This window comes from Oryctolagus cuniculus, chromosome 7 (assembly GCF_964237555.1).
Source record: "Oryctolagus cuniculus chromosome 7, mOryCun1.1, whole genome shotgun sequence".
Taxonomy (NCBI): domain Eukaryota; kingdom Metazoa; phylum Chordata; class Mammalia; order Lagomorpha; family Leporidae; genus Oryctolagus; species Oryctolagus cuniculus.
In genome coordinates this window covers 125,693,769-125,707,225 of record NC_091438.1, presented here as the reverse complement: position 1 = coordinate 125,707,225, position 13,457 = coordinate 125,693,769, and the positions used below count along the sequence as shown (strand labels likewise).

The 13,457-nt window shown below is 44.0% G+C and overlaps 1 protein-coding gene across 1 annotated transcript in view; it reads left to right on the top strand.

Annotated features, from left to right (window-relative positions):
- The window catches only part of CYP4X1 (cytochrome P450 family 4 subfamily X member 1), a 54,686-nt gene extending 43,205 nt beyond the window's left edge, over positions 1–11,481 (top strand). The window contains exons 9-12 of the mRNA XM_002715659.5: positions 6,285–6,418; positions 7,548–7,612; positions 10,141–10,223; positions 10,706–11,481. Of these exons, the coding sequence (XP_002715705.1) occupies positions 6,285–6,418; positions 7,548–7,612; positions 10,141–10,223; positions 10,706–10,901 (478 nt within the window). The 3' untranslated portion in view covers positions 10,902–11,481. The remainder of the gene's footprint in view (positions 1–6,284; positions 6,419–7,547; positions 7,613–10,140; positions 10,224–10,705) is intronic.
- The last annotated feature ends 1,976 nt before the right edge of the window (positions 11,482–13,457 follow it).

Sequence of the window (13,457 nt, the reverse complement as noted above, 5' to 3'; positions counted from 1 at the left end):
AGTGAAAATGGGAATGCAGGTGACTGTCTAGTATGCTGATTTCATTTCCTTCACATCTATACCCATTTTTGAGATAGCTGGGTCATACGGTAGATTTGTTGTTTGGTTTTTTGAGGAAACTCCATACTGTTCCCCTTAATGGCTATGCTAAATTACATTCCCAGCAACAGTGCATAAGAGTTCTCTTTTCTCCACATTGTCACTAGCATTTGTTATTGTTTTATAATAACCATCCTAACTAAAATGAGGTGATACCTCACTGTTGTTTTGATTTGCATTTCCCTGATGGCTAGTAATATTGACTATTTTTTCATGTATTTGTTGGCCATTTGTGTGTCATCTTTTCAGAAATGTCTACTCAGCTCCTTTGTCCATTTCTTAAGTTAATTGTTTGGGGTTTTGTTGTTGACTTTTTTTAGCTCCTTATATATTCTGGATATTAATTCTTTGCCAGATGAATAACTTGCAAATATTGTCTCCCACTACATCAGTTGTCCCTTCCCCCTACTCATTGTCTCCCGTGCTGTGTGGAAGCTTCTTAGTTTGATATGGTCCCATTTGTCTAGTTTCACTTTGGCTGCCTGGGCTTTTGGGATCCTGTTCAGTAAGTCATTGCCTAAACCAACATCTCAGAGTTTTCTTCTAGTGCTTTCACAGTTCCAGGTCTTACATTAGAACGCTTAGGCAAGAGAGAGAGATGAAAGGCATACAAATGGAAAAGGAGAAAACCACATTATCCCGACCTGCAGATGACATGGTTCTACAGAGAGAGAAACCTAAGGGCTCTGCCAAGGGATGATTTGAGTTGGTAAATGAATTCAGTAAAGTTTGCAGGATACAAAATCCACGCCAAAAGTCAATAGCATTTTTATACACCAATGATAAACTCACTGAGAAAGAAATTATAAGAACAATCCCATTCACAATAACTACACAAAAATAAAATATTTTGAAATCAATTTAACCAAGGATGTGAAAGATCTCTACAGTGAAAGTTATAAGACATTAAGGAAGAAACTGAAGATAATACAAAACCTCCATGTTCATGTATTGAAAGAATATTATTAAAATGCACATATTATCTTAAGCAATTTACAGATCCAACTTAATCTTCATAAAAATGCTAATGACATTCTTCACAAAACAAGGGGGGGAAAGCCTAAAATTCTTTTGGAAGCACCAAAGTCCCTGAATGGCCAAAACAATCCTGAGTTAAAGGAACAAAGCTGGGGGCAGTGTAATACCAGATATCAAGGCATACAAAAAATACTTGTAAACAAAGCCACCTGATACTGGTATAAAAACAAAGTGGAACAAGATGGAGAACCCAGAAATGAATCTATCCTGGCTAATGATCTACATCAACGCAGGAGAGAGACAGTCTCCTTAATGAATGGTACTGGGGAAGCTAGACATCCATATGCAGAATATTGAAACGTAACACTCCCCACACACCTCTCACCCTGTATTTATGAATTTTTGGGGGAAGTGCAATACTGTTGACCACAAAGGCTGCACTAATTTACATTCTCATGAACAGCATGCAAGGGTTCCCTTTTCTTCACATCCTCATCAATACTTGTTATCTTTTTCCTTTAGATAATAGTCATCCTAACACATTTTAATGTATATCTCACTGTGATTTTGATTTGCATGTCCCTATGGGTAGTGATGTTGATCCTATGTTCACATATCTGTGGCTATTTGTATGCTTCCTTTTGAGAAATGTCTGTCTGGGTCCTTTGCTCATTTAAAAATTTTATTTATTTATTTGAGAGGCAGAGAGACAAACAAACAGAGCTGCCATCTACTGGTTCATTCCCTAAATGTACACAATGGCTGCAGGGTAGGCCAGGGCCCGAGCCAGGAGGTCATCGTTTGCTGCCTCCTAGGGTCTACACTGGCAGGAAGCTTAAGTCAGGGGCAGATCCAGAACTCAATCCAGGCACCCCATTTACGGGAGTCTTCACTGCTAGGCCAGATGTCCACACTCGGCCATTTGTTACTGCAGTTGTTTTCTGCTATGCAGATGGATGAGTTCCTTATGTACTTTGATATTAACTCCTTATCAGATACATGATCGGCAAATATTTTTTCCATTTGGTAGGCTACCTCTTCACTCTGTGAATTGTTTCCTTTGCTGTACATAGCCTTTTTTTATTTCTGAATTGGACTTATTAATTAATTCAGAAGACTTTTAATACTTGCAAGAACATACAGGATCTCAAATGTGATTATTATGTTTTTAGGAAAGACAAAAAAGCTGTGCTTACAATAACTCATTACCCTGTTAATTAACAATCTGAAAAAAAATCAAGTAAGAATTATTCACTTATAAAGAAAAATGCATCAATTAACATTCTGGGGTCTGGTGTCCTCATTTTCCCCTAAACTAGTGTGTCTTATAAATTAAGCGTTATTTTTAAGACTACTTTGAAATTATTATAGACTCACAGGAAGTGGCAAAGGTTTATGAAGAGGAACTGTGCACACGTCACTCACTTTGCTTCATTAATTAAGTCTCACATAGATATGTAATAATATCAAACGAAAAGAACTGAGAGTGGCATAAATTGTGTGTATTGTTCACTTTCCCACATGTATTAGCTTGTATAAACACAATAGCATTCAAGATATAGAACTATTTCATCACTACAAATTTTCTCCCTCAAAATAGCTTATCCCTTGTGAGGGTGGGGAGTATTCACCCTGCATACCCTATAATGTTCATGAAATCATTTGATCTGGCCCTACTTAGACTACTGCGGGTGTGATTTGAAATTCAATAAGCCTATAGTAAGCTAATTTTTAAGCCAGTAATTTTGTATGGCCCATGAATGATATTATAAAATATTAGCAGACAAAGGTTCACCACCCCTGTTGGGGAGTCACACCTACACCCCCTCACTGATCTAAGCCTGTTTCTGCATTGTAAGCAAGTGTAAAAGATAACTCTATTTTAGGAATTTTAAATGATTCAGTGCATTAACAGTGAAAACTATCACTTCAAATCTTATAGCATACTTTATGAAAATATAAAAATAAACTTCAATATGAATTGCTTTAAATATTCTGAAGAGAACAAATATATCTAAATTTTCTATGGATCAATTGGTTTTCTGAAGCCATGAAGGCCTGAATTCTAGCAAGTAGTTTTCATGTAAATAGATTTTTTTTCTTGCTATCATGAGCAACTTGTAAAATTGAGGCAATAGAGTCATCCAATTTATGAGATAAATGAATTATTAAAACACATCTACACCACTATTTAGGTAATATACACAAGGATTATCTGAATTTGAATTGATTTACTCCTGTAATTATCCCTTTATTAGTTTATCTTGTCTTTTTTAACCTATAAACATTATCCAGTAAACAATGATGCCAAGAACACACCAGCACCAGTCCCAAAGCATCTCTCGCTCTCTCAAACTATGTAAGTTGTTATACTCAGGAGTAGATACCATGGGCCGGCGCTGTGGCATAGAAGATTAAGCATCTGCCTGCAGTGCCGGCATCCCATATGGGCAACAGTGAGTCCTGGCTGCTCCGCTTCCAATCCAGCTCCCTGCTGATGGCCTGTGAAAGCAGGGGAAGATGGCCCAAGTGCTTGGGCCCCTTGTGCATAGATTTTAAATTTGATACCATCAGTACATTTCTATATTTTTGCTTTTGTTGCCTGTGCTTTGGATATTGTATCAAAAAAAAATCTTTGTCAAGATCAATATCAAGAAATTTTCTCCCATGTCTTTTCTTTTGCTAGTAGTTTTTACTGCTCCAGATTTTTTGTTTGTTTGTTTTTAAAGATTTATTTATTTACTTGAAAGTTGGTTACACAGAGAGAGAAGGAGAGGCACAGAGAGAGAGAGAGAGAGGTCTTCCATCCAATGGTTCACTCCCCAGATAGCCACAAAAGCTGGAGCTGCGCTGATCCAAAGCCAGGAGCCAGGAACTTCCTCTGGGTCTCCCACATGGGTGCAGGGGCCCAAGGACTTGGGCCATCTTCTACTGCTTTCCCAGGCCACAGCAGAGAGCTGGATCAGAAGTGGAGCAGCCAGGTCTTAAACTGGTGCCCATATTGTATGCTGGTATTGCAGGCGGCAGCTTTTACCCGCTACACCACAGTGCCGGCCCCCACTGCTTCAGTTCTTATGTTTAAGTCTTTACTGCATTTTGAGTTGCTTTTGTATATGGAGTGAGAGCGGGGTCCAGTCTGTCCTTCTACACATGGATGTCCAGTTTTCTCTACACCATTCGCTGAAGAGATTAACACCCATTGTGTTCTTGGCACCTCTGTTGAGATTAAGTGGCCACAAAGGTGTGGATGTGCTTCTGGCCTCTGTCCTATTCCATGGTTCATGTGTCTGTTTTGTGAAAGCACCATGCTGTCTTGATTACCATAGCTTTGTAGTAGACTTTCAGATCAGGTAGTGCCTCTCACAAGATACGCCATCTGTGTATGGCTGCGAATTTATTATTAGAGGGGATTCCAAGTGGGGAACCTCCTATTCTCCCATCTTGACAAGTCATTGTTTTTTAATTGTTTACTGAATTTGGAGACACTGGACATCACCTCCTAATGCGAATTTGATACTTTACCCTTGATTAGAGTGGATATCTATACAACTCAAATATTGACTGTCCCATGTCTGCTTGTTCTAAATGTGAAAACAATAAAGCAATCCTTGTCAGGTGAGAAAACTAAGCCCAGAGGATCTACTTACTACCATTTATTTTAATGAGAGAACTGCCAATAATATTATAGGGAAGAGTTTTTACTCTGTAATACACACTTATAGTCACATATAATTTAATTTGTACATGGAATTCTGAAACTTCACTCTGCTCCCCAATAACAATAAAACAACACACTCCAAACAGTGAGGAAGCTAAAGAGTTTTTCAACTTTTCTTTTTGTTTTCTTGCACCATGACTGATACGGAAAAAAATTGTTTTTATTAATTATACAAAGTTGCAGGGCAAGTAGAATTACTCTGTCTTATCCTGAGCTTGCAGAGGAAAGAGTTCAAAATTAAAATTTCACATTACCACGTGACCAAAGCCTACATTCAAAATAAGTCATCAGAAAAGCAAATACAAACACAATAAAGCAATGAGACCAGATAAATGCAGTCATTTTAGTGAACCAACCTGACTAGCCAGGATGCTAATTTAAAAAAAAAAAAAAAAGCGACTGTATTCCTCTGCTAACACTTCAGACGTGCGCCACAGGACCAGCCCTTTTCGTCTCTGGAGAAAATCCTGAGTGGATCTCATAGAGTTCCCATCCGCTTGCATCACAACAGGGCTCACATCAGTGAACTGGCCCAGAGACATAACAAGACCTTCCAACACTCGTCCTCTTGGAGCTCCCCCTTCAGTCCCTGCTTGGTGCTTCCTGGGGCCCGGGAGCCTGCATGGCTGGTTGAGGGCTTCTGCTTGGCTAATCTTGCTGACCTTCTCGTCCACCTAGCAGCTGCTCTTCCAAACCAGTCCTGACACGGTTCCCGGAGGAGCAGGGGCAAGGAGACAGGGGCTGGTGTGACTGTGGCCGTGCCCAGAGGACTTGATGGGGATCCCTTGCTCCCCTGACTCTCCGGGGTTCGTGGAACGCCATCACGAGAACTCACCGCTGGTGAGTTACGGGACGGAGGAGTTCTGGGCTTTAAGCAGAATCTTTCTCAGGTCGGTTCCAGACCTCTCCCACTGGTCCGTTTGGTTCCGAGAACACACTTGCGCTTTTCCGCCTGGCTCAGCTGCTGTCTCCTGCCTCTCTCTGTGTTCTGAGCCACAGCCTCTTGTGTCCGTCCGGAGCTCCCCACAGTCCAGGGAGCACCTCCCCATCTGATTGATCCTCTTGAAGGCTCCCTTTGATGGAGATGGGGAAGCACTCTCCAATCTCCACAGCTTCCACCATGCCAACAACTCTCTTCCAGGGTTTTTTTTCTCTTGTAATTCTTAAGCCTCTCTCCTCTATCCTCAGCCATCCCTGTGCGTTCTTGCTCCGGATGCTGAACTAGGAAGTGCAGTCACCGCCTTAGAGACCCTGTGCTGGCAGTTTAACTTTGCAATCAGGATGTTTGTCACCTGTTTGCATCCTCTTCTCTGGGACCTCTGTCTCTGACCCGCGGCATAAAGAGTCTCGTTTTAATATTCTGTTACATAAACTGATGGCAAAGTAGAGTTAACACCTGGCTGATATTTACCCAAAAAAGATCAAATAGAAGGACAGATCCGTGTTGACAAACTGGATGTGGCCTCTGAGTCCCCTCCCTGTCCCCCAGGGAGCAGCTGGACGAGCTGTGCTTCACCTCAATGTGCATCAGCGAGACGTTCCGCCTGTTTCCTCCAGTCCCGGCCGTTTCCAGAGAACTCAGCAAGCCCCTCACCTTCCCGGACGGCCGCGCGCTGCCTGCAGGTCTCTGCCCTCTCTTCCTAAGCACTTCCTGAAGACAGTGGGCTCCTAGGGACCACAGTGACAAACACTGCAAGGTTCCTGAGCTGTCAGAGAAGTCAAAGATAATCCTGAGGACAGCTGGCTTAGGTTTGGGCACCTTAAGAGCTCAGAAAATGTGAATTGCAATGACTTTCCCAAAGACGCATAGCCAGGTGCAGCAAAACTAAGCCCGGAAGTCACACCCCCGGAACCCCAGCCCCGCGTTTCTTCCCCTGGGGGACATTGGTGCTGAGGTCATCGTTGTCTGACCAAGTTTGAAACCTCATGGGAGCTGAGGGAGCTGAGCAAGTTTATCTCTATCCGGGAGACCCAGGAAGGAGAAAGAGGGGCGTACACCAGGGTGGGGTCTTTGTCCTCATCACCGTAGTCACTCTCACAAGCGTGCACCACTCCATAGTTCACACAGAGCCCTTCAAACACCTTACCTGGTTTTCCCCTTGAGCGTGATCTTAACAGACACATGTGCAGTGTTTGACAGTTTCTGAAACCCTTTTAAACATTTGTGATGAGCCAGAAACCCACTGGGGGAGCACACTGTGCAGTTGAGGTTGGCCGATGTGGGCAGAGCTGTCGGAGGCCGGTGCAAGGAACCTAAGGTGGCCCAGAACGGCACAGGTGTCTGAGCAGTGGTCCGCTGATGCCGGCCTTAGGAAACAGCCAACAGTGCTGTTGTAGCCGACAGCTGCCGCTGTCACTGCAACTCCGTTGACAGACCCAGACTCACTTCATCAGAACAGCTTCTGTTAGCCCAGTAATCCTCACATTCTCCTCCCTTCCATGCTGAACCACATGGACATTTCCAGAAATTTCATACCGTCCACGTATCAACAGCAGTGACAGGAACTTGCCATTGGAGCCACATGATGGAATTCAACTCTGGTTCTTTGCACCCAAACTGTCTCAGGGGGAGATTTAGAGGCCATAACAGAGATTTAAGTAATTTCCAAAGATAATAGAAGCCATAAGCATAGTTTATGATTCTGACATGGCACCAACTGCTCCTTAAAGTGGAACCATGTAATCCAATTAAATCGCTGTTTTGAAAACTAAGATGCCAGTGCAAACCTCTTTTCTTTCCCTCCTTTCTCAGGAATGATCGTGGTCCTCAGCATCTGGGGTCTTCACCACAACCCTGCTGTCTGGAAGAACCCAAAGGTGTGGCTCTCTCACACACACACACACACACACATACACGCACACACACTTCGAAGAGCGAGTTTTGTGCTGTTCACCTTCTGGCAAGCGAGCCTGCAAGTGGCCCCTCAGTTAAGGCAAATGATACAAAGAAAACAAAAATAAGCACAAACCAATAAAAGATCATATGGGGCATATTCCCATATCCCTGGTTGAAGTTCAAGTCCCAGCTCCATTTCGGATCCAGCTTCCTGCTGTTGGACACCCTGGGAAGCAGCAAGGATCCCTGCCACCTACATAGGAGATTCAAATTGAGTTCCTGGCTCCTGGCTTCAGCCTGGCCCAGCCCCAGCTGTTGCAGGTGTTTGGGGAGTGAACCAGCAGATAGAAGATTCTCTGTCTCTGCCTTTCAAAATAAATAAATAGATGGATGCCTAGATTAGATAGGTAGATAGGTAGATAGATAGATAGATAGATAGATAGATAGATAATTTTTAAAACCTTTTGCACTCAAATGAAGTTATCCTCTTCTGTTCCTGTTCTGTCTTTACCTTTGAATGAACAGGTCCACTGATGCCACACAGTCTGTTCTCAGCCCCCACAGTCTGTGGTCCTGCCCTTAGCTGGATGTCAGATTGTGATCTGTTAATTGTGTACTCCAGGTAACTCGCTTTTGCTGGATGGAAAAGATTCCCAGGCAGAAATCCATGACGTGCTCAAGTTGGGCAGTTTGAATATTTTATAAAGGAACTATTAACAAAGATATGAATGGGTTTGAGGAAAAGTGGAGCAAATCCCTACCAGAAGTGCTTGGTCCTTGTGGCCTGGCAGGCATGGGAGGGAAGGGTACAGAGCCTGGAAGGAGGGTGCTTCTGGGGAAAGCTGTGGAGAGACACGATCACACTGATGCAGCCAGTGGCAAGGAGCCCGGGGAACAGAAGCCCTCAACTCTCCCTCTCTCCAGATGCCCTGTCAATGCCTCTTACTGACCAAACCCAACAGGAAGCCATGGGCGCCAGCTTCCTGGAGCCCTGAAGAGGGAGGGAGAAAGGAGAGAACATCTAGACAGGCAAAAAAAGATTGAAGCAAGCCTGAGATCTTCGATTCAGTGTTTGTTTGTTTCTTACTACACATTGCCTATTGCTTTATCATTTTTTTGAAATACTTATTTAGTTCAACAGCAGGAAAGTCACCTGAAGTTTAGCTATTACATTCATCAGAAGAAGAAATATCTGTCAAGTGGGCGCATGTAGACTACAAATTTGACATCCAGTTAAAGTCTAGCTTGGTGGCAAACACGAAAAGTACTTGAGGCGCTTCTCACATCTCCATGGCAGCTTCTTAGAGTTTGGCGCCTTCAGTGTGCTGGTCCCACAGGGAAATTGGCTCAGCACACTCTTAGTTTCTTATCTTTACTTCCAAGAGGTACTGTTTCTTTTTTTATTTTTATTACTATAAAGAGAACAGATTTCATGTATTTCATAGAACAAGTCTGAGAAGATAGTCCACACTTCCTCCTCTTCCTTTTTTCTTTTTTCCTGTGAGTTTCACAACAATATGATTTTAATTTACTTGAGTTCCTGAACCTCGAAACACTCCCAGCCTTCTTTCACAGAGGCCTGTGAGGTCAAGCTCTGTTACACTTGTCCCAGTAACAACTGACCTCCCACTCATCTCAGCCTCACTTCCAAGTGGATGCACTCTCACCTCCAAGGTGAAGACCAGACCAGTTACCACGGCAGGCTTTTTGCCTCCCTCCTACTTAGTCTGAATAGCAGACAAGCCCATTAGGAGGCCAGCCAGGGTCTGCAGGTCAGGAGGCGCGGTGTCCAGTGGAGCGGCGGTTAGCCAAAACTGTTGCTGAGCACTTGAAATGTGCCTTCTCGGAGCTGAGATGTGCTGTCCGTGTAACGGATGCACTGAATTCTGAAGACACAACACCAGACAAAAAGTGAAATACCTCCTCAATAACTATTTATTTTGATTGCATGTCAGAACAAGTTTTGGTTAAATCAATTCTACTCATAAAATTAGTTTTGCCTTTTTTAAAAAAGATTTATTTATTTTACTCGAAAGTCACAGTTACACAGAGAGAGGAGGAGAGGCAGAGAGAGAGAGAGAGAGAGAGAGAGAGATCTTCCATCTGATGGTTCACTCCCCAATTGGCTGCGACAGCTGGAGCTGCGCTGATCTGAAGCCAGGAGCCAGGAGCTTCTTCCAGGTCTCCCACGTGGGTGCAGGGCCCAAGGACTTGGGCCATCTTCTACTGCTTTCCCAGGCCACAGCAGAGAGCTGGATAGGAAGTGGAGCAGCCGGGTCTTGAACTGGTGCCCATATGGGATGCCGGCATCACAGGCGGCGACTTTATCCACAATGTCACAGCGCCAGCCCCAGTTTTGCCTTTTATTTTAAAAAATGTGTTTACCAGAACACTTTAAACTTCACACATGATCCATATTGTACGTCTGTTGGTCAGCACTAGGTAGTCGCTGAAGAAATGTGTTCAGTGCTGTCTGGGAGTTGGCGGTGGCGCTCTGCTGTCATTTCAGGTGTTCGACCCTTCGAGGTTCTCTAAGGAGAATTCTGCTCAGAGACATCCTCATGCCTTCTTGCCATTCTCAGCTGGTTCACGGTGAGAACGCCTGAAGCTGTTCAGAATACACAGAAGTGTCTGGTTAGGGACCAGCATGCTCCCTTCAGCCTCTCTGTCCTCTAAACTCTGCCCTGGAACCCCACCTTCTCCCCTGACCGTGAGATGGACTCAGTGCCTATCCGAGCCCCTTATAGGGTCAGCTGAAGTCGCAAAGGACATCCTTTCCCTGCCACACACCGTGTAGCTGGCCTCAGCAGTGACCCAGGGGTGGATGTGGTTGCTCACCACCGGCTCAGTGCGGGAGGAGCCACTCTCTGAGTGGCTTCAGTGCTGCCTCGTGGGGAGGACAGCACACTGGAGCCTCACAGGAAACAGTGCTGATCAAAAGTCCCGAAGTTCCCACGGCATTGAGTATGAAAACGCCGCTTTGCTGGGTTCTCCCTTGTTGCTCCGGTAACTTATTAAGGAATCTGACAAGCATCCCCTCTGCAAACATCTCTTCCTTCCCCCGCTCTCTGCAGGAACTGCATCGGGCAGCAGTTCGCCATGCTCGAGTTGAAGGTGGCCATCGCCTTGATTTTGCTCCGGTTCAAAGTGGCCCCAGCTTCCCCCACGCCTCTGGCCTCCTCCAACCACGTCATCCTCAAACCTAAGAATGGGATCCACTTGCGCCTGCAGAAACTCCCTGCATGTCCAATCCCAGGGTATGGTGATTAAATGCATTTTGTTTTCAAGTTAAATTCACAGCTAATAGCCCAGGCAAATGCAGGGCAACCAAAGTGTCCTGGGAGAGTGGGGGTGGGGAGGCAAGGGCACCTTGGGAGCAGCCTGTTATGCAAACACACTTTTAAGTAACGTGGAGTGATGCCCGTGTCTGTTTCCGTGTGACTGTGGGAGAGTTTTGGATTTTTTCTGTTGGAGTCTGACTACTGTTAGTGCCATATACCAAGCACTTTGTCAGGTGACTTCAGTGTATTTTCTGTTGCTTTTAAAGTAGTTTTCAGAGTCCCACAGGTGGGGGGGGGGGAGGTGTGTAAGTTCACCGTAAACTATTTGCAATATTAGAAAAGCACTTAGAAGGCTGAAAATCCCACTTCACCAAGCCTACATTCCATACTCTGACCAAGTCTCTCCCAAAACCAATGCTTTTCCTAAAACAGAATATTTTCGTGTGCATTCTTTCAGACTTTTTCCAGAATGTTCCATGTGTACATATGTATGTATGTGTTCTTATAAAGGCATTATATCTGCATTGTTCTTGGTTTTTCACTAAATAAAAACCCACCTCATTCCTTAAGGTGGCTCCATGGTATTCTTTAATATGGATGTACTATGATGTACTTCATTATTTTTCCCAGTGGATATTTAAGTTCTTTATTATTTCAAAGGCTGTTTCCTGGGCCATTTTTATCTTTTTTTTTCCTCTGTGATTCATGTGTGTACATTGTCTATGTTTGTTTTTGTATTGGATTCTCTTTTTTCTTGTGGATTGATATGAATTCTTTATACAAGTATATTGTATATAAGTAATATATACAATAGTATATAATAATATAATATATAATAAATAATAAATAATAATATATAAAATAAATAATCTTCGAATATTTATATATATAACTTTTATTTGTTATTTTTCCCATTCTTTTACTTTAAGTGTTCCTCATTCTATTTACGAAGTTGTCTTTATTTCAGTTCTTAATACATAAATATATGTAAATTCCTTTGGTGAACTGCAAACATTTACTACAGAAATAAATACATTGATCTTTTTCAAGAAAAACTACAAATATGCCAGTTTTCCTTTTTTTTAACGAGAGAAGGGGAAGCACTGATTATTTTTTAAAAGATTTATTTATTTATTTGAAAGTTAGAGTTACACAGAGGGAGAAAGAGAGGCAGAGAAAGAGAGGGGAAAAGGTCTTCCATCCGCTGGTTCACTCCTCAGATGGCCGCAACTGATGGAGTTGGGCCAATCCAAAGGCAGGATCCAGGAACCTCTTCCAGGTCTCCCACACGGGTGCAGGGGTCGAAGAACTTGGGCCATCTTCCTCTGCTTTCCCAGGCCATAACAGAGAGCTGGATTGGAAGTGGAGCAGCCGGGACTCGAACCAGCACCCATATGGGATGCCGACACTGCAGGTGGCAGCTTTACCCGCTATGCCACAGAGCTGGCTCCCAAAGTTGGTTTTGTTTTGTCTCTTTGGGTTTGTTTTTTTTTTTTTTTTTTTTTTTTTTTTGACAGGCAGAGTTAGACAGTGAGAGAGAAAGACAGAAAGAAAGGTCTTCCTTTACCATTGGTTCACCCTCCAATGGCCACTGCGGCTGGTGCACCACGCTGATCCAAAGCCAGGAGCCAAGCACTTCCTCCTGGTCTCCCATGGGGTGCAGGGCCCAAGCACTTGGGCCATCCTCCACTGCACTTCCCTGGCCACAGCAGAGAGCTGGCCTGGAAGAGGGGCAACCGGGACAGAATCCGGCGCCCCAACTGGGACTAGAACCTGGGGTGCCGGCGCTGCAGGCAGAGGATTAGCCTAGTGAGCCGCAGCACCGGCCTTAAATCAATTCTACTCATAAAATTAGTTTTGCATTTTTTTTTAAGATTTATTTTACTTGAAAGTCACAGTTACACAGAGAGAAGAGAAGCAGAGAGAGAGAGAGAGAGAGAGAGGTGAACGGCCAGTGCTGGGCCAGGCCAAAGCCAAGAGCTAGGACCTTCATCGGGGTCTCCCACGTGGGTGGCAGGAGCCTAAGCATTTGGGCCATCTTGTGCTGCTTTCCCAGGCACTTTAGATGGGAACCGATTGGAAGCAGAACAGCCAGGACTTGAACTGGTGCCCATGTGGGATGGCAGCCCTTGTAGGTGAAAGTTTAACCTACTGCCCACAGCACCAGCCCATATGATGGCTTTTACCATATGGAACTTTTAAATGTTTATGAAGTAAGATACATAAATCTTTATCCTTTTTTAAAGGATTTAATTATTTTATTTGAAAGGCAGAGTTACAGACACACACACACACACACACACACACAGATCTTTCATCTACTGATTCACTCCCTAAACAGCCGTAACTGCCAGAACTGGGCTGATCCAAAGCCAGGAGCTTCTTGTAGGTCTCCCACGTGGGTGCAGGAACTCAAGGACTTGGGTCATCTTCTACCACCTTCCCAGGCCATAGCAGAGAGCTGGATGGGAAGTAGAGCTTCCTGGACTCGAACTGGTGCCCATGTGGGGTGCCAGCACTATAGGGGGTAGCTTGACCTGCTGTG